We start from the raw sequence: 24,121 nt of genomic DNA, 5'->3' as shown, positions 1-24,121 counted from the left end.
TTCCATATGAGAGTGAGGAGATGTCTGAGATATGCTCTTTCCACCTCTTAACTTTCCCAGGCCATAGGAAAAACTCAGATCAAGCGACTGAAAAACATCAATTTTGGAGAGAATTGGTGAAAGAAATGGAAAGAAACACAAGAGGCTTCCCATTTCCATTCCTTCATTCCCTTCCTAAAACGTAAGCCAACCAGGGCTTTAAAAAACAGTTTTCCTTCTGAGGAGCACTTGCTCTGTTTATATTCCATATTAAACACTAGCTGATAACCCGGCACTGCCTGGGTATTTATTTATTTCAACCCTCCTTCCATGAACGTTGCCGCAATTTCTAAAGTTGGATTTTCCGCCTTAGCAGAGGGAACCCCCTTGTGGAGTACTGTGAAGCTGTTACCATAGTAAGTCCACAGCGCTGTACAGTAGAACCCATTTTAAGGCAGTGCAGTAGAAGCCGTTTTAAGGCACAAGATGTTCTTAACATAGTGGGTCGCAACCTTCCTAATGCCATGATCCTTTAATACAGTTCCTCATGTTGTGGTGACCCACAACCATAAAATTATTTTATGTTTTCCATATTTTTTTTAAATATGTATTTTCCGATGGTCTTAGATGACCCCTGTGAAAGGGTCGTTCGACCGCCAAAGGGTTCCCGACCCACAGGTTGAGAACCACTGTCTTAACAGAACACACACCCTAAGGGGTGTTAGAGATGTCATATCCCCACAATATTTGTTTCCAGAGAATAAGTAATCTGTGTATCAAGTTTGGTTGAAAATGCTTAAGGAGTTCCAGAGTTATGCTGGAACACACACACACATACACATACACACATACACTCACAGCTATATATAGCTATATAGCTATAATATATATATTATATATATATTATATATATATATATTATATATATATGAAAGAAAGAATCTATAATTAGGCCAGTAGATTAGAAAATCAGTGCCTGTTGCACCCAATTCAATTTTTCCCAGACTCCTTTTGTATTTGTTATGTTTTTGGAGCAGTCAACCTCCATTTGAACCTCTTCCATATCTTCTTTATTTTTTTCCCAAAAAATTGCTGTACTTTTGTACAGAGTTCAATTAGAATCTTTTCTATTTGAAAGTAAATATCCCATCCTCTAATGAATTTGTATTTCAATCAAAAAAGGATATACTTTTCTTTTATGTAAATTTCTAACAGGAATTTCTTTTAAGGTAATAATATCTATATTAGCAACCTTTAATCTTCTATTGAAATTCTGCTGCAAAACTTGATCCTTTTTTTTCTTACACAAAATATCCCTTGGAACATTCTTGAAAAGTGCAAGTTTAGTCAATACACCTTGACAATTGCCATTTCAAATATGTCTTTTTAGACTTTATCTAATATCTTCATCAGAACTGTCTGGAATACTTCAAAATCTCAAATAGAATATTTTATTTCTGAGTTGCAGCAAAGCTACATTATTCATCTTTCTCTCCAATTTTCTATCCCTACCTTCCAATTCACTCTTAAAATTTCTATCCCATCATTAATTTATTTTTATCCCAGACATTTGTTTTACAGAAATTCCCATATGGTGAAGCTTTCATCTACTTATCTGTAGCAAAAGAAAATCTCTGTCAGGTGAAAGAACAATTATATACAAATGTGTTTACGAAATGAGGATTGGTCCATTTTAGTTACTGTATTGGTTGCATGGCAGCCTTTGAATAGCAATAGCAGTAGCACTTAGACTTATATGCCGCTTCACAGTGCTTTACAGCCCTCTCTAAGCTGTTTACAGAGTCAGCTTATTGCCCCCAACAATCTGGGTCCTCATTTTACCGACCCGGAAGGATGGAAGGCTGAGTCAACCTTGAGCCGGTGGGACTTGAACTGCCAATCTGCTGGCAATCAGCAGTCAGCAGAAGTAGCTTGCAATACTGCACTCTAACCACTGCACCACCATGGCTCATGAAAATAGAATCCTCTGCCTCCCAGCCACTCAACTTGCAAGCAAACCACAAAAAGTTCCATATTTGCAGTTAACTCACAGGGAACATCCATCTGGTGATCTGATAAGTTGGTTTCATGCCTCCTCCTTTATCTGGGAAAGTTCGGGATCCAGCACTAGCTTTTGGACACCAATCTCAACTGTGATATTGTCTCTGGTTGCCTGAAGACGAACTAAATCACAATTAATCCTCACTGGAAGTGCCAGATGCACAACTGAAATTGATCAATCTTATCATCTCCCCTCTCCTTAACACACATACACACTCCCTTTAAGTTGAGGTTATTCAACTTGAGATCCTTAATATGCAAACAAGTCTTATGCTGCATTCCAAAATCACAACTGTTAGTTTCCTATAAGTTTCTAATAAAAACCTTATACAGAAGATATAATGCCAGGTTCTGTTTGTATTGTTTTGATTGGCTTAATACAGCTGTCCAATTCTATTAAGCTTAATGGGGCTTACTTACCAGAAAATGTATTTCTAGCACATAAATATTTGCAGAGAATAACCCTCAAAGACTTAAAAAAATTTCCCACGCTGATACCTTCAATAAATATTGAAATTCAACTCCCATATTCTGTATCACATATGTCAATGGAAGGGACTGAGAAAGGAAGATTTACTTGAGAGCCCAAACTTTTTTCTACAAATTGAATAACATTCAGAACAAAACACTTAGCTAGATGGCAGCATTTAGCCAAATTTGATGTAAAAAAAAATAATGAACAGAAGCAGACTTACCATAGTTAGCACTTGAATAGGAAATTACGGTATTATGAAATCTAGAGTAGTTGGGTTGACTATGAAGTTGAAAACACTTTCCAGAAGGCCGTGGCAAACTACCTCTGTAATGCTGTTAAGAAAATATGCATGAATATGTCCAGATCCAGAAACTGATAACTTGGACATATTACACTTACATTGAGCAAAACACTCATCAAAAGCTTGTTTGATGGAAAAGAAAATATATTTTTAATTGGGGTGGGGGTTAGCAATAAATTACAACTTCTAGGCCTGTATCCAATATTCAGCTCTTAACTTGGAAAACCACTTAGATATAATTGTTCACTAGAAACTTTATAGCAGACAAGGCGGCACTTTTAAAACAGCAGTTGACTGCTTGCTACAACAAAAAATGCCACAAACCTTTATATGTACCCATGCTCCAGAGTTTAAACTTTTTTCTTCTCACTTTTCCAGGTTAAAGGAATTCTTGGAGATTGATCAACTTTATTTGGGGAATTGCTACATACTTCTTACTTTGCCATCTTACACCTTTGTATTAGTTATGTTTCTCTGATCAACCCTTTGGCCTTTCCAACTATCCTCCAAAGACCAGAGGTACATATACAAACTACTATCTTCTACCTGTGATAGAATACTACCTGTGATAGAAACCTGTGATAGAATTTTGCACTTCTATAAAGTTCGCAAATGTGACAAAGCTCAGAGTGGTCCATAGTAAGATACGTTCAAGCAGAGGACAGGTATTTGAATTTTATTTTTTTTAGGAGTTGCTGCCTCATATTATCAACCTCACAGATTATTTTTACATTGATTTTTAGCATTTGTTTTCAGAATATGTCAGAGCTGGGGTCAAATTCTTGGGTGAAATTCTGAAAAAGGGTATGGAACTCAGGTATGTGCAAAATATATTTTGATCACTGAGTCATCAGGCAACTGATATCTCCTCTATGCTCTTTCGGATAAAGGGCAATTCTTGTTTGAGAAAATAAGCACCCACAAAGAGTGTTTTCACTCTTGTTCTCTCCATCCTCTTTTTGCTATGGGTTGGTTTAACCATCCTCCCCACCTAAAGTGAGAACCAAAGAATAAAGGACACTTCCTGTGAATTCAGACTGAATCATTCATATCGTGCATAAAAGACATTAAGGTGCATTCCCTTTTGCTCTCCCAAAATCGACTTTACCAATGATGGAACAGCAACCCAAACTAAGGTAGGTTTTCTTTGACCAGCCAACTCTGTGGAAGCCAAAATGCTTCTTTAAGTTTTTTGCTGGACTATTTAGCAACATTCTATTGCTTTTTGTTTATTATGCATCTATATATATTCACACACCCTACAAATGCGCTTGAGGAATTTCTCCTTGTCTTGGCCATTGGTTGTCATTTCTCTAGGGTGAAATTTGGAAAGGCCTGCTGGTACGGCATAAATTACTATAAGTGTTTTTAGATCTATAATCTGAGCTCCTTATGGATGATGTTATAATAACATAACGTAACACAATAAATATACTATAATATACTCTTCTTATAGATATTTTTACTGCAGAGTTTTTAATAGAAATTTATAATTTACAAATCTTTTTCCTTAAAAAAGAAATTCTAAAAGAGATCAGAAAGATGAAACAATAAAAGCACAACTAAAAGCAAATAAGAAACCAACGAAAGGAGACAGAAATGGGAGAGCTGAAATAAAACTAGTAAACTATTTTTTTTAAACAATATTTAGCACAACGATACCATCTATTTTATCAGCTTTAAAAATCTGTTGTATAGCGGGGGGTTTTGTTTCTCTTCAGCGTCCTAGTTATGAAATTGCTTTTCAAAGGAGGTAATAATGCATGATATACTAAACCATAAATTGACCACATGAGCTAATTCATATAACACATTAAGCTAAAATGGAATTGGCATATACCATCACTCAGTATGTTGGTACGAGTTGTGTTTTTTGGTCAGGCAGCAATTTTTATTAACAAGAAATTCGAAGTTTTGGTGGGCATGAAGAAAAGTATCTAAATGTTTGTTTTAAAAGGAAAATTATTATAAAAATGGCTAGCATAAATGTTGCACTTGAAAAAAATAGAAAGAATGATACAGATATCTATATATTGTATTCTTTAAAAAAATTACCTGCAAGGAAATAAGAATACAAAGAGGCATTTGCAGCATGAATGCTTTAGTCATGCTGAACTACCCGTCACGTTCATGAGCTTTTAGGAAAAGTACATAGAAAATAAATTTTGAGTATCAACAACTGATCATCAACAGCGGATGGAAGGCGCTGCATCCTGAAAACCACGTAAGTGACTCAGAGGAAAACATGAAAATATATTGACTTTGCCGAGATGGATTTTAGCCATTATTGCTAATTACCATGATGGTGGGTTTTTTCCCCTTTCATTTAATCATGTCTGATTTTGAAGATTGCCTGGACAAATCCCTGACATTTTCTTGGCAAGATTCCTCAAACCCCCATAATTTTAAGCCTAAACTGTCTACTGTGGACCTCACCCCTTTCCTAAGAGGTCTGTAAGGGGGCGTGCATACACGCACTAGTGTGCCTTCCATTCCTGTCCTACTGTCCCCATTTATTTGTACCCATTTCCTGGGTACATGTCCATGTTTATACTTATACCTGTTATCTCGTACATGTTTGACAAACTAAATAGATAAATGAAAGATTTTTCAGAAGTGGTTTGCTTTCCTTGGTTTGAGAGAGAAGGACTGGCCCAGGGTCATCTAGCTAGTTTTGTGCCTAAATGGGACTGGAATTCAGGCTCTCCTAGTTTCTATCATGATGTCTTCCTTATTACACCAAACTAGCAGTAATGCATTATAGACCAAACTACGTTTAGAATGCTTAAATCATTGATTTCTATGTAGTACTTTATTAATTCTATATATTTGCCATAATGAGCCTCAGTAAAAGCAGATAGGATTTTAAACTTTATATAGAGAGATTGGAAAAGAAGCTAAAAGCACAATCCCCAGAAAAGTAAGTCCTGCTGAATTTGTGGGAGTGTACATATAGTACTGCATATACTGTCAAGAGCTAGCCTAGAGTATACAATTAACCCAATTAGAACTTAGTTATTACTGCTCTACACAAAGCAGTAGACCTCCTTTTCACTCTTATTTTCCAAGGCACCTGAGGGTAGAACAAGAAACAATGGGTGGAAACTAATCAAGGAGAGAAGCAACTTAGAACTGAGGAGAAATTTCCTGACAGTTAGAACAATTAATCAGTGGAACAGCTTGCCTCCAGAAGCTGTGAATGCCCCAACATTGGAAGTCTTTAGGATGATGTTGGATAGCCATTTGTCTGAAACAGTATAGGGTTTCCTGCCTAGGCAGCGGATTGGACTAGAAGACCTCCAAGGTCCCTTCCATCTCTGCTTTTGTATTGTATTGTTTTGTATTGTTTTGTATTGTTTTGTATTGTATTGTATTGTATTGTATTGCATTGCATTGCATTGCATTGCATTGCATTGTATTATTATTTATTCATTCTTTCAAATTATGTGCTCACCCACTTAGCAAGCAACACTTTCTCTGATATGCATTGCATCTTTTATATCTGCAAAGGCTTCTGTCATCTAATGATTTCATCCTCCAAAGGCCAATTTTGAAATTCACAGTGCCTTTTTCTAGTATCTCCTCTCAACTGGAATGTACTGCTACTGGAAAAATGAGAGATGGAATAAACCTACCTTCTTTTTAATAGCTTTTTCACCCTTTCACCTAATTGTGGCATAAATACACTCTGGCAACATATTTTATTGTTTTTCCTGCTTCCGCTGCATGACATTGTCTTCATTTCATTCCCCATCTCATGAATAAGAAAGGCTTAAGTCAGCCTTAGCTGTACTTGGGTTAAAAATTGTGCTTTTTCCTTTATGTTAACATGGTCCAAAAGAAGCTTCAACCTGTATAAAATTGGTTAGATGTTTTCAGCATTATTATAGAGGGAAGGCAGGTTTATGCAGTGAGTGGAAACAGAAGCATTATATGCAAAATAATGCTTAGCCGTACTCCTTGCTTATTGGCTGCCTCATTCAGGGACTTTTTGAAGTTACAATAGTGCTGGAAAAATAACTTTATGACCAATTTATGATCATTTACAACCTTTGCAGTGTCCCATTATCCTGTGCCTGACCTGTTGTTCCCCCATCACCACCTTGCAGAACAGAGAGACTGGAGAGGAAGGGATTACAAGAGAGTAAGCAGCATATGGGGAATAGACTGGGCTGTTTGTATAGTGCACTGATGGCTATGGTATTCCCCACTGTAAAATCTACATTTTATGTATAAGCACAGACTCTGCAGCATTTTTCAAAGCATGCATATTACACTAGCTGGGGGGAAATATTTTTTAGAAAGATAATCAGTGGATTCACACATTATACAAAACCAGGATTCCTTCATTAAAACATAATTGGTGCAGTTTACACTGTAAGCTAAGTCAAATCATTGGCTGTAGTTGTTCAGTACTGAACCACAACCTAGTCAAACCACATTTTAAGGGAGGGAGAAAAAAGGAAGGAAATCTAATTGCATATTATCCTCATCTCAATGGAAATTAATTGTTATTTTGAAAAGTTCTAATCAAAAGTCACACATCGTAGTAGAATAAATATGATTAGCCACCATCATAAGTATTTATAAATGCTATAATTAATAAATCTTTATAAATCAAATTCTTATTAGTAGGCATGCAACAATCTAGAAGCAGCATGTACTTTTATCAAATGTTAGGATTAATGAATACTCTGCATCTTGGCCTGCTGCTGTGTAACTCCCTGGACAATGTGGTTTGCCAATGTGTTTTGAGATTATTTCAGACTTGTTAAAACTAGATATATTTCTTCTGAAGAGCCAGTTCAGTCTTCCAGAATAAGAAAATTAGTTATCATTTTGAGTTTTAGGGGTAGAGCATTTGTACAAAAATTGTTCCAGACTTCATGTTATACAGTACTTTGTTAAATACATGTACCGCCCAACTTATAGTTTGAAACAACTCACACTTATTATTATTTTTTTAAAATCCCAATAAATGTTTCTGGAAGGCTTGCAACAAAGCAAAAACTCAGCAAAAATAATTACTGCCAAATAAAATTAATTGTACAGATACATAGATATATAAGTGTAAAGATTTGAACAGTAAATCGAGTGGAGTCACAATAATGAAGTGAAATAAGGTTTTAAGCATTTCTCAAAACATGAGAAGAAAAAGTGCTGTTTGGAGCACAGTGGAAGCATGTCACATAATTCAGAAGTTCTAAAGAAGAGGGACTCTTAGTAGAACTTCTCAAAATGACTGGACTAGAGGGGTGGCATTGGTTTTGGCAAGCATTGCCCAATAAGCATGGAGAACAAACTAAAGGTTGATTATTTCAACTAATCAAATGAATCAATCTTTTCACTCAAAGCAAGAAAAGAAAAAGGTTAAAGGTTAAAAAAAATACCAAATGTTATTTGCATTGCAATTTTTTCAACTTGATTTCAATGGACTATAAACAGTAGAAAAATTGATTTGAGAAAAGAGAGATTATTTTGTTTAGTTCACATGTCTTCTTCATCTTGTTCTGACCTCCTGAGTGAGACAAGCCTAAGTCATCCTTAGCTACAACTGATTAAAACAGTATTTTTTTTCTCTTATTCTGAAACATCCTTAAAGAACATGCTCTTCCGGGCCTGTAAAATTATTAGGCTTTCTCACTCATTACCTAGAGCTGCGATGGCAAACCTATGGCACAGGTGCCACAGGTGGCACACAGAGCCCTCTCTGCGGGCACACCAGCTGTCATCCCAGCCCAGCTCCTCCAAGCATGTTCCTGCTACAACCCAGCTGGGCTTCGGGTCTCTGCCACACATGTGTGTGGGGGGTGAGATGCATGCACAGGAGCACTCGCATTGCATTTTGGGACCTCGCACAGTGCCCCCGAGCCCTGTTTTGGCTTCCAGCTTGGTGCAGGAAGCCTTCCAGGCCCAAAATAGGGTGCTGGGGGCATGTGCAGCCCTCCCTGTGCCCCGTTTTGGGCCTGGAAAGCCGCTTGCATCAACCTGGAAGCCAAAAATGGGTGAGGAGGGGCAGGGCCATGCTCGGGCAGCGTGGGGCATCGAGGGTCATGCGCACATGCATGAGGGTCATGAGCGCATGTACGTGTGGTGCATACAGAGGGCATGCGTGCATTGCATTATGCGTGTGGGCACACGCACACTTCCATCACGTGACGACAAAAAGGTTAGCCATCACTGACCTATAGGGAAGCCAGAGGATTGAAATAACTAGGAATTTGCAACAGGGTAGGAAAGTAATTGGAAATGGAGACAACCATTTTTTTGACAGTATAATTTTCTGCCGAATCAAGGATGGATGGATAGAAAGCATGTCAACTCTGTAGTGGGGAAAAGGTTTCAGGCTCTTATGAGGTTCTCAACATGGGGAAGGGCAGTGGGTGAGATATTTTAATGAGAAAACCAAGATGCCTTCCTCAATAATGAGCATCTTTAGTAAATTGCAATGCTCAGGAACTGCATTGATGAAAACCAAAACCAAAACTGAAATGTGTAAAGTATTCCGAATTAGAATGATAAAATGGAAAGGAAAAAGAATAAGCTGGCCACACTTTCAAAAGTAGCCACATGCAAGGAGAGATTTCATATGTAGATTGGGGAAGAAAGTCCATGCAGCTTTAGGAAAGCTATCATACAGTGATCAAGCTGCTACTTGCAAGAAAAAAAAGACTACGAATTTATACCAATTTATCCAAAACAAAATTCCCTAGAACTCATGGGGGATTATTTTTAAGACATTAGGCATACAACTCAGTGGTGGGGTTCAATTTTTTTTACTACCGGTTCTGTGGGCGTGGCTTGGTGGGCATGGCAGGGGAACGTTACTGCAAAATCCCCATTCCCTCCTGATCAGCTGGGACTCGGGAGTCAGAGAATAGATGGGGCGGGGTCAGTCAGAGGTGGTATTTACCAGTTCTCCAAACTGCTTAAAATTTTCACTACCAGTTCTCCAGAACTGGTCAGAACCTGCTGACTACCACCTCTGATACAACTGTGCAGAGAAGTGAAAATTCTCTGGGTTCAAATGACTGCCCATCCAACATCTATGAAGGTAATTTTAAAATGGTATATAGATCATATATGAAGGACTTTGCTTGCAATGCATTAAATGTCAGTATTTTTATTCTAGGAAAATCTGACACACACCAAACCATTTAGCAATGAAATTTCTGTTACATTTTTCCTTAAAGATGTGCTCAATCTCTTGTAAACTGTTCTTTTGTTTTCCCCCACACTGACACATGTGTATACGTACACATACATGCATGCGTGCACGCACACACACACAAACACACACACACACACAATCATTTACTGGAACTGTGGTGTTGATATGTTTTCTTCTGCATTTCTAATTTTTTGGCTTCGTTTTACCCATTTTTGATGAAAGAACTGGAGGTGTTAACTTCCACGTAGTCAAAAGGAATCTAACTTTGCTGACACCGTTTAATGTGGAAGGAAATTATGATGCGTACATAACCTTTTGGGTAAAAGCACAGCTTTATGGATAACAATTTTATCAGCAGTTTAACAGCTCCCACATCAAAGAAACTATCCCCTCATGGGTGGTTTTACTGGTTTGACCTTCCTCTTTTGGGGGCATCATACATCGATGAATGATTTCTAGGTAATTCTGTGTCAATAGTGAAACATAACAATTGGACTCATTAGAATATGATTAGGAAGATTTATATCACTAAATGAATCTCATTTAGTGACCTTGGGTTAGTCATTATACGTTGGTCTATCCTACCTTATAAAGTGGCCCTTAACATAAACTAAGTACGTATGTAAAGCTTTAGAATAGCATTCTTGTGAGTTGGGATGGCAAATCCTGAAAATTCTCATGGAGTAAGAATTATAAGGGTTGATGTTCCAACAGATCTCAGATTGGAAAATTCTATTCTGGGCACTACTAAGTACTTTAAGCTTCTTTTGGATGAAATTATTGGACACTTAAATAATTTGCCATTAGGCCTGTGAAGTGCTTCAAATTCAAATCTGAAAGAGTGCTTTGGAGTGTGCAGAAATTCAAACATAGCACCTCTTTGAAACACTTCAGTTCAGGCATTAACGTAGTAGCAGATCCTTAAAACAGCAGTTCCAAGAAAAGACACAGTTGCTTTTATGAGTTTAAGGAAAATTGAGAGCTTGCACAATCTTGGGGGACTTACGAAATATGGACATTCTGTGTCAAAGGCCTGGCCTCTGCCTACTGAAATTCCTTCCGCTCCCGTATTTCATAATATTTTGGACTTTTAAGACACATATCTTCCAAACCCTCTATTGCAGTGATGGCTAACCCAAAGTGCCCAAAGCATACCCAAACCCCCAAAATGCAATGCGTGCGCAGCCCCCCCACACACGCCCCACCTGGCCACATGTCTCCCCCGCATGCGCCCTGCTCCCCACACATGCACAGTTGCCCCTCCCCCCAACACCACACATGCATGGGCTCCCTGCATACCCCACACACCCTTGCACATGCGCGGCAGAGACCCAAAGACTAGCTGGCTGGTGGGAGGCATGCACGCATGTGCGGTAGAGCTGAACTGGGGTGGCGGCTCGTGTGCACACAAAGAGGGCACTGCATGCCACATGTAGCATGCGTGCCATAGGTTCGCCATCACAGTTCTATTGGAACCTGCTTGAATAGGTAAAACCTTCTCTTATAAACATTTGCCTGTATTCCTGTAATCCTTCATCAGATAATATCCATGCAAAATATGATTGCCACGACATGCTATCACAATCGTACTGATGAAAAGAGCCCAGGGAAGATACTTCTCTTCATTCCAGGTAGACTACCATAGATAAAGGTGAAATGCAGGGAATAAAAGGCATCCCACTATTGCAGAGAATGCAATAAGTAAGTAAGAACATAGATTAAATCACAGAATGTAACAATGAACATACTCTCATAAATGAGAATGCAATGAACTGAGTGGATCACATACTATTTGCCTTTTATAAGAACAGAGTCTAGCTATTAGTGTTGAATTCAAACTCCAGGAATTCTCAACCAGAAAGGCAATTGAGCATCCTATATACAGTATTTGCAAGATACCAAAGAATTCAGCTTGTAATTTAATGGGTGCCTTCAGATAATGTTAACTGAACCATAGTTTATCAATTAGGACAATTTTCTTGGTCTTGTAACAGAAAAACTATAAATTATCTACATAGACCAGTTGTATACTAATGTGGCTATAAAGAATAATAATACCTATTATTATTACAATGTCAGGATATGAAAATCAAAGATGAAAGATTGTAGCATAAACCTGCTATGGTGGTCCCAGTGTTTATCGGAACACTGGATACCATACACAAAAAAAAATCTTGAATGGCCCTTAGAAAATCTGTGCATTGATAAAATTTCCATCTGTCAATTACAAAAAGTCACACTGCTTGGATTTGCACATATACGATGCCAATACATTATGTCATCCTTAGGAGAATATTAATCTTTTTGTGAGTTTCAGTTCATGATATTATGTAGTGGGAGCCAATTGAGTTTAATTAGAATAGTTTAGAATTTCAGTCTTTTTTTAAAAAAAAAATGCTACTTGCAGATACCTGTGTATTTGTAGATAATACTACCGGCTCCTAGGCTGGAATTAGAGAATTAATGGAAATAGAGCTCAGATAAGTTTGGAATTGTGTAGTTCAACCAGTGAATGTCAAGACAAATTTGTATTTAGGTTCAGCTGAGAAATCCAGTCAGTTTTCAAAGGCAGTTCCAAGAATCCATCAGAGTAATCCAGCCAGCAGAGTTGATCCAATATGTTTTGTTTTACAGCAGAACAACAAATGGGCAGATTTACTCACCCAATTCTCAGCAGTTATTTTGGCATCTTCTTATTTTAAAAAGAGGATCTTTTCCCCTTGATTCCAACAACATTGCTTGTAATGCTATCATGGCACCAGCCTGTATGACTCCATGAAAACATTACAACACAAAATCTAATTCATTACAATGCTTCCCACTTAGGATAATCCCTGAAGCAGAAGGGCAGACTTTCAGGAATTATATTGGCACAAAGATAGACACTAGTCCACCAGTTCATTCCTGCTTATTTTTGTTGCTGAATTAAATACAAGGCAGTGGCAGTAGACAGTAAACATTATCCATTAACCCTCTATATCTCCATTATCTGGGCAATTATGCAGATTAATTAATATTATTTCAATTATCAATGGGATTTACAATTCTGTCATGTAATTAGTTCAAATTTATGAAAAGGAGCATGCTTTAATTACAGACAGTTAATAAATGCCAATTGTTTTAGTTCTTAAATTCCCCTTAATCATAGCATGATAAAAGTTATCAAGCAATCTAGAATACAAATGTTTATGCACAATTATATAAATTAAAATTTCAGTGTGGATGCATATTTTAATAGGCCTGGATGGTATTGATAGATAGCAAGAAACTAACACTTTAACTCCAGAAAGTCATATATTGTCATCCCAAAAGCACTCTCAATATAGGAAAGAACTATTACTAATGAACACAAGTGACCATTGTTATCCATAAGAAAAGAGACCAAGGAAACATTTATTTATCAATACACCAATAGATTTCATAACATGATATCATTTAGATACACCTTCCGAATTTACATGTAACAGAACAAGCAAAGGCAACCTATTACTAAAATAGGATAGGACTTGGAAACAAAACAGGACCAAATTATATACAGCATCTAAACATAGCAAGGTTGGCTTACCTCATTTTAGAAGAAATAATGTAGAATAAATTATCATGTAAAGGGGGACCATTGAATCTAAAATCTAAAATCTTCTGCATCACCAGACAGTGCAATATAAATTTTGGTAGATAGCATCCTTACTTTTTATTTTCTATTTTCCTTTCTCTCCTTTCAAATGCTCTCCTTTTCATTTTTCATTTTGAGGTTTATGTCCCTTCCTCATTATGCCCGTTCTAACCAGGATTACAAAAACAAACATCGGTAATTGATTCTGATGATATGTTATTTTTCCAGTCTTTTACATAATAATTTGAACCATTAATATTGGTGCTGTTGCCTGCCAGCGGCCAGCAAAGCTGGAAGCAGATTCAGACAATGAAGAGGTTGGGGAGGAACATGGGCCAGTCGTGGAGTCTTGGGAAGGCTCAAACAAGGGCTCTGCGTCGGAGGCAGAGAGGGGACCAAAGCCATCTGGTAGTTATTTGTTGCCTCTGGAACCTCCGGAGTCTGACATCAACAAGGCAGAAGAACAACGGGAGCCTGTCCCCAGTGTACATATGCACAGAGCTGACAGAAGGCAAGAACAATTAAGAAAACAGGGTCGACTTGGGAGTAAGGCTTGGAGTTGATTGGCCCCTCCCATAAGACATAAAAGAGGAGTGAACAGGACGTGAGCTTTTGCAGGAAGCAATTAGTTCATCTGGTGGGTTCAAGCTCTGAAAAGTTCTGTTTGACTCTGTGCTAAATTTGGCCTTGCTCTGCATTTGGCAATTAAGTCTCTGGCAGCATTCCTAGGGAGATAAGGTGGGTGTTTATCAACATTCCCCTGAAAGACTGTGGCAACTCGAGTAGACATCTGTCAGAACCTTCACAGACTGTTTGCGGACTGTTAATGACCATAATTTACAGCTGTATAAATAAAAGAGGGGTTTGGGGGACTAAGATTGTGATTTATGATTTCTCCGCAAGCCTAGGTCAGAACAATTGGTGAACAAAACATAAAGTAGAAACATGATAAAAGGGTTGTTATTCCTCTCTTCCAAGGATTCAACTATGTGTTCGTCTACTCTTCCCACAAATGTTGCTCCAGGTTCTGCTCTCCATACAGTAGCTGGACTGAGAGAAGAATGAAGGAGGCAATCAGGATCCCCTGGAGGGAGTTCGCTTTTCAGGAGCGATCCACCTATATTGCGAAGGACCAGTTTTATGGGCCATACTCCATCCATCCCCCAGCTCAAGTTTCTTTACCCATCAATCTGGACTTCAAGTATGACAGCAGCAACAAGGTACTACTAGTATTCTCTCTCCCAAAAGACCATTTAATTCATTGATTCCATTGGTTGAACTGTGCACAATTACACATTCTTGTCCTCCTTTAAGTACTAGTGATACATTTTCTCCACACCTAGACAATTCCCAGATCACACAACACAACCACTCTAATCTGCACTGCTGCTAGCTTTTATCATTTGCATTTCTTTATAACAAATAAATAATTCTTTATAATACTTTCATTACAAGTAATCTGAAAGCCAATGCTTCCCCATCCTTCTCACAGCTCTGGATAACTACTGGTTTAGCACAGATCCACAACATTAACAGGAAATCCCTAGTCATGGAACTTCCTAGTAAATTAACCAGATCCTTTAATATCTAGGTTCCTCTTTGTATGCAGATACTTTTTTCACTGATGCCACCTAAGTGTGCATCAATAAAAGAGCATTCCTAATAGCATAGTGATGGCAAGCCTCTAGGGTATTTAAGAAGCAGCAGGAATATTAATTTCTGCTGATACAGTTTTACAGAGGAATGATTGAGTCTGTCATCTGCACCTCTATAACTGTTTGGTTTGGTTCTGCAACCCAACAAGACAAACACAGACTTCAGAGGATAATTAGAACTGCAGAAAAAGCAATTACTACCAACTGCCTTCCATCGAGGACCTGTATACTGCACAAGTCAAAAAGAAGGGTATGAAAATATTTACAGACCCTCGCATCCTGTACATAAATTATTTCATCTTCCACCCTCAAAAGGACGCTATAGAGCACTGCACACCAGAACAACTAGACACAAGAACAGTTTTTTCCCCGAACACCATCACTCTGCTAAACAAATAATTCCCTCACCACTGTCAAACCATTCACTAAGGCTGCATTACTATTGCTATTAGTCTTCTCATCGTTCCTATCACCCATCTCCTCCAACTTATGACTGTAGGACTGTAACTTTGTTGCTTGTATCCTTACGATTTATACTGATCGTTTCCTAATATGATTTGATTGCTTATTTGTACCCTATGACTATCATTAAGTGTTGTGCCTTATGATTCATGACAAATGTATCTTTTCTTTTGTATACACTGAGAGCATACGCACCAAAGACAAATTCCTTGTGTATCCAATCACACTTGGCCAATAAAAAATTATATTCTGTTCTGTTCTATTCTATTCCTACTCTACTTTACTTTACTGTACTTGTATAGTCTAGTCTAGTCTTCCCACCAAAGTATATGAGAAGGAAGCTGATATTTTGTCTCTCTGTGTGTGTATGTATGTGTGTGTGTGTATATAGATAGATAGATAGATAGATAGATAGATAGATAGATAGATAGATAGATAGAGAGAGAGATAGAGAGATAGATAGTCTGGCCTGCTTTCACATATTCTAGATGCATATCAAACAGATGTTAGTGGGGAAACTGAGCCATTGATTCACCCTCAGCTCAACCTATCTCTGTGCTCTTAAATGAAGAGTGGACATTCATAAAAGAAAAATCTTTGTTTTCCAGGTATTCTTTAGGGCCAGAATACTTGTTTGCTCTTTTATTCCCAAAAGCAATGCATAAAGTTTATACCTCTTTACAATTGGATTCTTCATAAAAGAAATCAAACCATAAACATACATTAGAATCACTATTGTAAAAATCAGAATTCTCCACAGCCACATTTTCCTCACTTCAGAATTTTAGCAGATTTTCATAACTTCAGTTAAAAGAAGAAACAGTATGTCTGCAAGGAATCTAACAAGTTCAGAGGTCCAACCCATATCCATGATTCTTTTATATGTACATGAGCTCAGATTACCTTTCATAAAAACCATGAGTTATGTAATACCCTCGTGTGTGAGCACGCACACATACAAGCACAGAGAAAATTCTTGTTGGTGTTGTTGGTGTTGACTGCCCGTAACTTCACATATATATCCATACAGTTCACTTCCTATATAGAAACAGGCTTACCAAAGCTTTCTTCCTAAACATTTTTCCATTTCTCAGTTTACTGTAGCTTACATCCCTGAGATTTTCTGGTGATCTTTTACAATATTTATTTAATCATTCAACTTTGTCTTGGAAGTCAGCCAAAATCATAAAAAATCAGCTCAGTGCTGCCACCTAGCTGGAGATTAGTGGGGGAGAGACAGATAGAGGCAGATCTGACTTTGCAAGACTTCCCACACATTTTGGTGAGAGAGAAGTTCTCAGAGGATGGGCTCCAGCACGAGCCCAAAAGCTCTGAAAACTAAATGGTCCTGGTGACCAACCATGATTGGATCTTGCAAAAAAAAAAAAACCTGCAGTCAGAATATGCTCTCTCCGAATGCTCTTCTGCATTCTCAAATAATGTACAAGGAAGAATATGAAACGATGAAGCAAGCCTTCACTATGCTGACCAATTCATATTTTTTTTCAGATAAAAGCTGTGATCAGCAAAGAGTACATTCCTGAAGGTACACACTTTGGTCCACTGACTGGGAAGATATACACCAGTGAAAATATTCCCAATCATGTGGACCGGAAACACTTTTGGAGGGTAAGTATCAAACATTGGAAAATGGTTCTCCTTCAGCCCAGGTAAAACAGCTATGGCAGGGGTGTCAAACTGACAGCCAAGGGGCCAGATGCGTCATGCGCAAGCCACTTCCACCCCAGCTCCGCAAAGGCAAAAAACATCATGATATGTTGCGAAAAATCATGTGACGCAATTGAGTTTGACACCCATGAACTATAGGGGTTTATCATACAACGCTCTGACCAAAAAATTAGTTATCCTGGAACAGGTTATATAACAAGATGGTACATATTAGACAAAGTTGTGTGTCATTCTTTAAATCAGGGGTGTCAAACTCAAGGCCCAGGTGCCGGATCTGGCCCGCAAGGTACTTAGATATGGCCTGCAGGGCTGCCCTGGAAACAGCAAAAGATCAGCCCACAGTACCTCTGCCAGCGAAAACAGAGCTTGGGGCAGGCTATGTGAGGCCCTCCTGAGCTCCGTTTTCACTGGCAGAGGGTTGCAGGAGGCCATTTTTGCTGGCAGAGTACTCAGGCCACCACAGGAGCCCCCAACACAAGTGATGTTGAGCTGGCCACACTCACCCTGCCCACGCCCCCAAGGCCCCCAAGGTTAAACACAACCCTGATACAGCCCTCAATGAAATTGAGTTTGACACCCCTGTTATAAACAATGATATGTCAAGCAAATTTGATTTTCGTAAATGGCCAGGAGCCATAAAAATCTTGGCTGAGGTTGTGAAACACTGACTTCCAAGCATAGCATTTAACGAACAGTATCTGCAACAAGTATTGCTTTGTATCAGATTCCAATTTAACAAAAGAATCATGTCAGGGAAATACTTTAAGAACTGACCAGCTGCCATGATGCTGTAATGCGGTAATGCTGATACAATGGTAGTAATGAGTCAGCAATGTTGTTTCACTGTTACCACTTTAAGAGATGGTATTATAAGAGAGGCCCTGTTAGGACATCTGTCTCTCCATGTGTGCTTCCGTGCTATAGTTGATGATTGATTGCCTAACTTTGCCTAGTACGTGTATGTATATATTCCTTGTAGATAAACCACTACTTGAAAGACAAACCTCTTTACTGTGTTTTGTTCCTGGGTTGTCTCAAAATAGTCACACTGTGCGCACTCTGACAAATCAGTTTGAAGAAAGATTTCCTAATATGTCACTCATTCTCTCTTCTCTTTCTCGCTCAGGTTTTTTCTGAAGAAGGAAAATTTCACCACTTTGTTGATGTGAATGACCCTTTTTTCAGTAACTGGATGTGCTACGTGAATCCAGCTCCCACCTATCATACTCAGAACCTGATGGCCTGCCAGCACAACCTAGAGATCTTTTTCTATACTATAGCTCCCATTTTAGCAGGGATGGAACTTTTGGTTTGTCCTACCCACAGCGAATCCAGGTACTTACAGTACTTGCATCCAAGGGAACTTACACCTGAGCCAGGTGAGAATATTATAACACTCTGTGGATCAGTTCTTGCCAATATCTTGAAGAACAAGAATTCTGGCAAAAACAGCCTTGTTCCCTATCCATTAGGCAGTCCATTTTCAGTCAGATGGAGAAGGAAGGCCTTCTTTCTTACACATTGAGTCAAACATTCTACTACCCTGTTTCCCCTAAAATAAGACCTAACCGGAAAATAAACCCTAGCATTTTTCAGGATGCTCGTAATGTAAGCCCTACCCCAAAATAAGCCCCAGTTAAGATCATCAGTCAGATGAACACATTTTAGTACCGTTATTTCCTTGAAAATAAGGCCTAATCAGAAAATAAGCCCTAATGCATCTTTTGCAGCAAAAAATAATATAAGACCTGGTCTTATTTTGGGGAAAACACAGTATTCAAGATGGATGGGATAGGAAACATATGCATCTCCAAAGGCTGCTGAACCACAACTCAGAAGTCCATTAATATGGCCAATAATGTAGAAAGCAAGAGATCTAGTCCAGCAACATATGAATAGCCATAGAATCTCAGCCCTGCTCTATGAGAAAATCCACACAACCTGTGGATTTATTACAGTTCCTAGAATTATCTGGGAACAACCCACATAAATTTGTAATACCGGTATCTTGTTTATAATTATAATTATTGCTATAAATTATAATTATTGCTATAATTGCAACTTAACTCATAATTATATATAGATAATTTAATTGCAATTAATCAGACAGCCAGTCTGATGTAATGGTGAAAGCATCAGGATAGATGAAACTGGGAGATTGTGGGTTCTAGTCCTGCCTTAGGCACAAAGCCAGCTGAGTTACCTTGGGGCAATTACTATCTCAGCCCTAGGAAAGAGGCAATGGCAAGCCACTTTTGAAAAACTTTCCCAAGAAAAGTTGTTAGGCAGTATCTGAGAGTTGGACACAATTGAATGGAGCCCTAGTTATATTTTCTTGCTTTCAAAACACTTTCGGTTAGATAGTGGCTTTTTCTTTTAAATTTAGCTTTGGGTTTTTCCCCCTCTGAGTCCCAAATTTACACTTTATGCAATTGCAGACTTAGAACCCTGCAAAACTAAAAGCAGAGGTTATTTTAAAGATAGTCGTGGATGGAGGACTTTCAAATATTGTTGGATTCAAATTCCCATGAGCTTCAGCCTACATGGCTATGGTGATGGAAACTGTAGTTGCTAACCTCTAGAAAGTCACAGTAACCATTAATTTTAAAAGAATAAACTACCAAATATGTGTTCAAGCCTCAGTACAGTATTTAATCTGCTTCTTGTACTAGGTTAATCAAAGGTGATAGAAACACTTAGAAATTGAACATTACTAGTATAGTATCTTCATTTATAGATAAAGTACTTTCTATTTTTTTCTGAAATGCTGAACGCTTAATGTCTTGGTAATATGTTATATAAATATGTCTATTGTATACATGTTTTATATTTTAATAGTTAAGAGGAAAGTATTGCTTGTATTATTTGTTTCCTTCACAGTTACTGTTTTTGATTTGTGCCTATGTTATATTACAGTATACTAGTCTGTGTAGATCACATTCATTTTACTAATTTATATAGTTATAGGTTTGTATTTGGGGTCTACCTTTTTAAAATAAGATGCATTCCAGCAAGAGCAATTCGACAAAGAAAAGAAAATAGAATGTAATGAGCAAATTAGAAGAAATAAGTATTTCCTATAATCCACTATAGTTGTTTTCCCTAGAAGAAACAGTAATCAAAGCTAACTTATTTTATATTATTTGTTATTTCCTTAAAAAAAACAAAAAAAGAGATAGCTGTCTTTTTCTCCTTTTAAGAGCTTTAAAAATTTTGGTTAATGCTTTACAACATCTCAAGGACAGATAGAGAGAGAGAGAGATCTGATTGTCAGTCAAAGTGAGACTAGTAAAAAGTAACTCTGATTCTTCCTTTACAGAATGTCTAAGCTTGAAAAATCTTCCAACAGAACCTTCATTTGAGGTAGCCTCCCATTCACCGCAGATTACCTCCAAAGATAACAAAAAATGCACAGTTATCACAACGAAAGACAAAAGGGAAGATGAAGAAGAAAATGTTGAACAGGATGTGGCATCAAGGAAAATAACAGGCCTCAAAAACATAAAACCTGCGACAGATGTCTTTCACAGAGTTGAAAAACAGCCTATGGAGCTTAAAAGTTGCTGCACAGAATCCACGTTTCAGTTTGCAGAAGAGATGCTTGGTCTGCCAGGAGAGAGAAATATGGCAAGAGAAAATCAGTGTCACCGTGGATTTAGTCCATGCAACTCAGTGACTTCACCACAGATGGAATATAATATTTGCAACAAGTATTCATCCTACTCAGAATGTCATTACATGGGCAAAATGCCCAATGCCTCTTGTCATATCTGCAGCACCACTACTGCCCATTACCCCAAATCTATGATGGTTTCTCAGGATCTCAGCTTTCCATCAGGTCTATCAGTAACCAATTCGAGGAAAGTTAAACCTCAAAGTTTGCCTTCCCAGGATATCTTGGAGAAACAACCTCCATATCCCAGGGTATATCATAATGTCTATCTTCCCATCTTGACTCAAGTAAAATACAATGCTAAGAAATCTCCAAATCTGTTCTCTTTCTATGCTGGGACACTTTCACTTCTCGGCTGTAATTATGAGAATCCAACCCTTCTTCATGACTTCAGAAGTCAACAGTTGAAAGCTGCTTCTCCAACTATGTATCAGCATGAGCCTGTGAACCTCAGTACTCCAAAAAACTGTTCCTCAATGTCAAAGGAAGGCAACAAATCCAAGTCATATCCCTTGAACAGGAAGAATGGCAAAATTAGATATGAGTGCAATGTCTGTGCTAAAAGCTTTGGGCAGCTTTCCAATCTGAAGGTATGTCTCCAAACCAGTGTGTTAATGACTGGGTGGAATGCTTGTGAGTAGTTCCACACTGCAGCCTAACTTGTTTGTCTCTCATGTTACTCCTGGATTGTTTCTTAACCTAACTTCAGAAATTCCAGTCTAGATTAGTGAATTGGCAACTGGGCTGAGCTAAAGCTCCATTCAGAATACAACTTTTACAAGATTGATTGGTTGGTTCCCTGTTTTTGTCCTTCCCACCCCTACAGGAAAGTTAAGTTTTGCTGGCCATTTCCTATCTGGACAGATCTCTCAGTGCTTGCATTATCCTTTTAGTAACTGTTCCTTCTTAACTCCATTGTACCCAGATGTCTACCATTCCCACGTACCCTTTATCCCTAATACAGACTCTTTTCTTCACAATGGAAATGGGTCAAGCAGAAAATATGGATCTGCCCTATGACATACACAAAATTATAGATAAGAAGGTGTTGTTTGCACCATGGAGATTATTACAAACAGACCTCATATGCTGCCACCATTGTGTAGGTTATGCAAGAGGCCTTGTTCTGCCCATCATTGGCTATTACGTTCTTGGTTAGTCTTTCCATTTTTAGTTCATTTAAGAAGGAATTTCTTCATCCAACCAAGGTAAATTGTTTTATAATTTTAGACTGCAAGCTGCCCAGTCACTTGGTTGAGTTGGTATAATCCCCAGCCATTGTAAATCAGAGGACTTGAAATCTCAGATATACATTGGGAAAGTCTCCTATTTAGTTCCTGCTGATTATCGGGGGAAGTTAATTTTAAGATTAAGTTAATCTAAATTGGATTTGTTAATAAAATGGCAGATCAGCAGGAAAAGTAGGGCTACAGGCTAGCCCAAGGTTTTTTAAACGATGCTCCATGGAATCCTGGGTAAGGACAAAAAGGAAAACTTGAATGCCAGTTTTTTTTAGACTTCCCAATCAAAAGAATATTGTCTTTTGATCAGGAGGTCTGAAATGAAAAAAAAAAGGTTCTGTGGCCTGAAAAAAATGGCAAACTTCTGCACTACAGTATTAAAAAAAAACCTCACAAGAAAGAAGTGGAAAACCAATTGTTTTTACCAGACCAATTTTATGAGCATATATTTCATTCTGGGATTTTCCCATTCATATAAAAATTCACAGAAGCAGTCAGGATTTGGCAGCCTTATTACCATCCCTTTGCAAGTAATCCCTTTTTATTATTCTATCCCTCACAGGTTCACCTGAGAGTACATAGCGGTGAAAAACCTTTTCAGTGTCAGATCTGTAAGAAACGTTTCACACAGTTGGCTCATCTGCAGAAACATCATCTGGTGCATTCAGGCAAGAAACCACATCAATGCCTGGTAGGTGTCATTTTCCTCATCAAAATGCCAGTCAATCAGAGCAAATAAGTCCTAACTGGCTCTTCTCATGCATGATTTGATGGCTTTTAGGCCATTCCCACTAGGCAGTTTCCTACCAGCAAGATTTTATTCAGGCTGCCTGATCCCAGAACCACCTTTCTGGATTTCATTAAAGAAGGAATTCTTACCAGAAGCCAACCCTTTCACCAACATGGTGATCTTTTGAAGAAACAAACAAGAAAACAAAACCAAGGGTTATTATGAGCCAAGCCATGTCTTTAAAATGGTGTTTCTCAACTTTGGCAACTTTAAGACCTGTGGACATCAACTCCCAGAATTCTTCAGCCAGTTGAAGTTTACACATCTTAAAGCAGTCAAGATTGAGAAACACAGATGTAGAACGTAAGCAGAGAATAGTTTCTATGACCCATGGTATTCTGCAATGTGCCAACATTACTAACCAAAATGGATCTTGCCTCCCTGCCAGGTCTGCTACAAACATTTCAACAGTATCAGCAAACTCAAAACCCATCTACGGCAGCACTTTGGGGAGAAGCCTTTTGGGTATTGGCTTTGTCCATTCACCCAGTCTCTTGATGAACACTCAAACCTGAACCAATGCCCTATCTGTATCAGAGGCTACATCCACCCATCCAGCTAGGAAGTCTACTGCCAGTAAGTCTCCATCCACCTGTCCAGCTAAGAAGTCGACTGCCAGTATCCACCCATCCAGCTAAGAGGTCTACTGCAAGTAAGTCAACATCCATCTGCCTAGCTAAGAAGTCTACTGCCAGTAAGGCCACATCAATTGGCTGCTCTTCTGTTCCATTCTAGACCTTCAGTACCATAACTGACTGACTTCAATCTCAATGTTGATCAACTGGAAGAGGGAAACTGCATTTGGTTAGGATTTCTCAGGTTGTAGAAACTATCTTTCTGGAGGAAACAGTACCCTTTCACCAAGATGACTCCCTCTGCTTGCTTAGCTGAGCCTCCATACAAAATTGGCACTCTTGCCGATGAACAGATTTGTAGTAGGAGAGACCTCTTAGGCATGCATTCAAACATTTGTAGAGCTGTTGCTGTTTAATCTTCAGTAACTTGACACTT

General features: G+C 38.3%; 1 protein-coding gene across 1 annotated transcript; it reads left to right on the top strand.

Moving 5' to 3' along the window:
* The first annotated feature begins 10,643 nt into the window (after positions 1-10,643).
* On the top strand, positions 10,644-23,771 carry ZNF683 (zinc finger protein 683). Its single transcript, XM_087728037.1, has 7 exons — positions 10,644-10,670; positions 14,542-14,820; positions 17,227-17,346; positions 18,533-18,785; positions 20,726-21,669; positions 22,883-23,011; positions 23,499-23,771. The coding sequence occupies exons 1-7, from the start codon at positions 10,644-10,646 to the stop codon at positions 23,670-23,672; spliced, it is 1,926 nt and encodes a 641-aa protein (XP_087584163.1). The 3' UTR covers positions 23,673-23,771.
* The last annotated feature ends 350 nt before the right edge of the window (positions 23,772-24,121 follow it).

The sequence above is a fragment of the Thamnophis sirtalis genome, unplaced genomic scaffold, assembly GCF_051295495.1.
Source record: "Thamnophis sirtalis isolate CommonGarterSnake01/CBP01778 unplaced genomic scaffold, rThaSir2_p1.2 scaffold_13, whole genome shotgun sequence".
In the NCBI taxonomy this organism is placed as follows: Eukaryota; Metazoa; Chordata; class Lepidosauria; order Squamata; family Natricidae; genus Thamnophis; species Thamnophis sirtalis.
This window is presented reverse-complemented; position numbering and strand designations above follow the sequence as displayed.

Coding starts and splice junctions, on each gene's coding strand:
- ZNF683 (XM_087728037.1), top strand. CDS start 10,644: ATGGCAAATCCTGAAAATTCTCATGGA. Junction 14,821..17,226: donor AGTATGACAGCAGCAACAAG/GTACTACTAGTA, acceptor ATTTTTTTTCAG/ATAAAAGCTGTGATCAGCAA. Junction 23,012..23,498: donor AGAAACCACATCAATGCCTG/GTAGGTGTCATT, acceptor CCTCCCTGCCAG/GTCTGCTACAAACATTTCAA.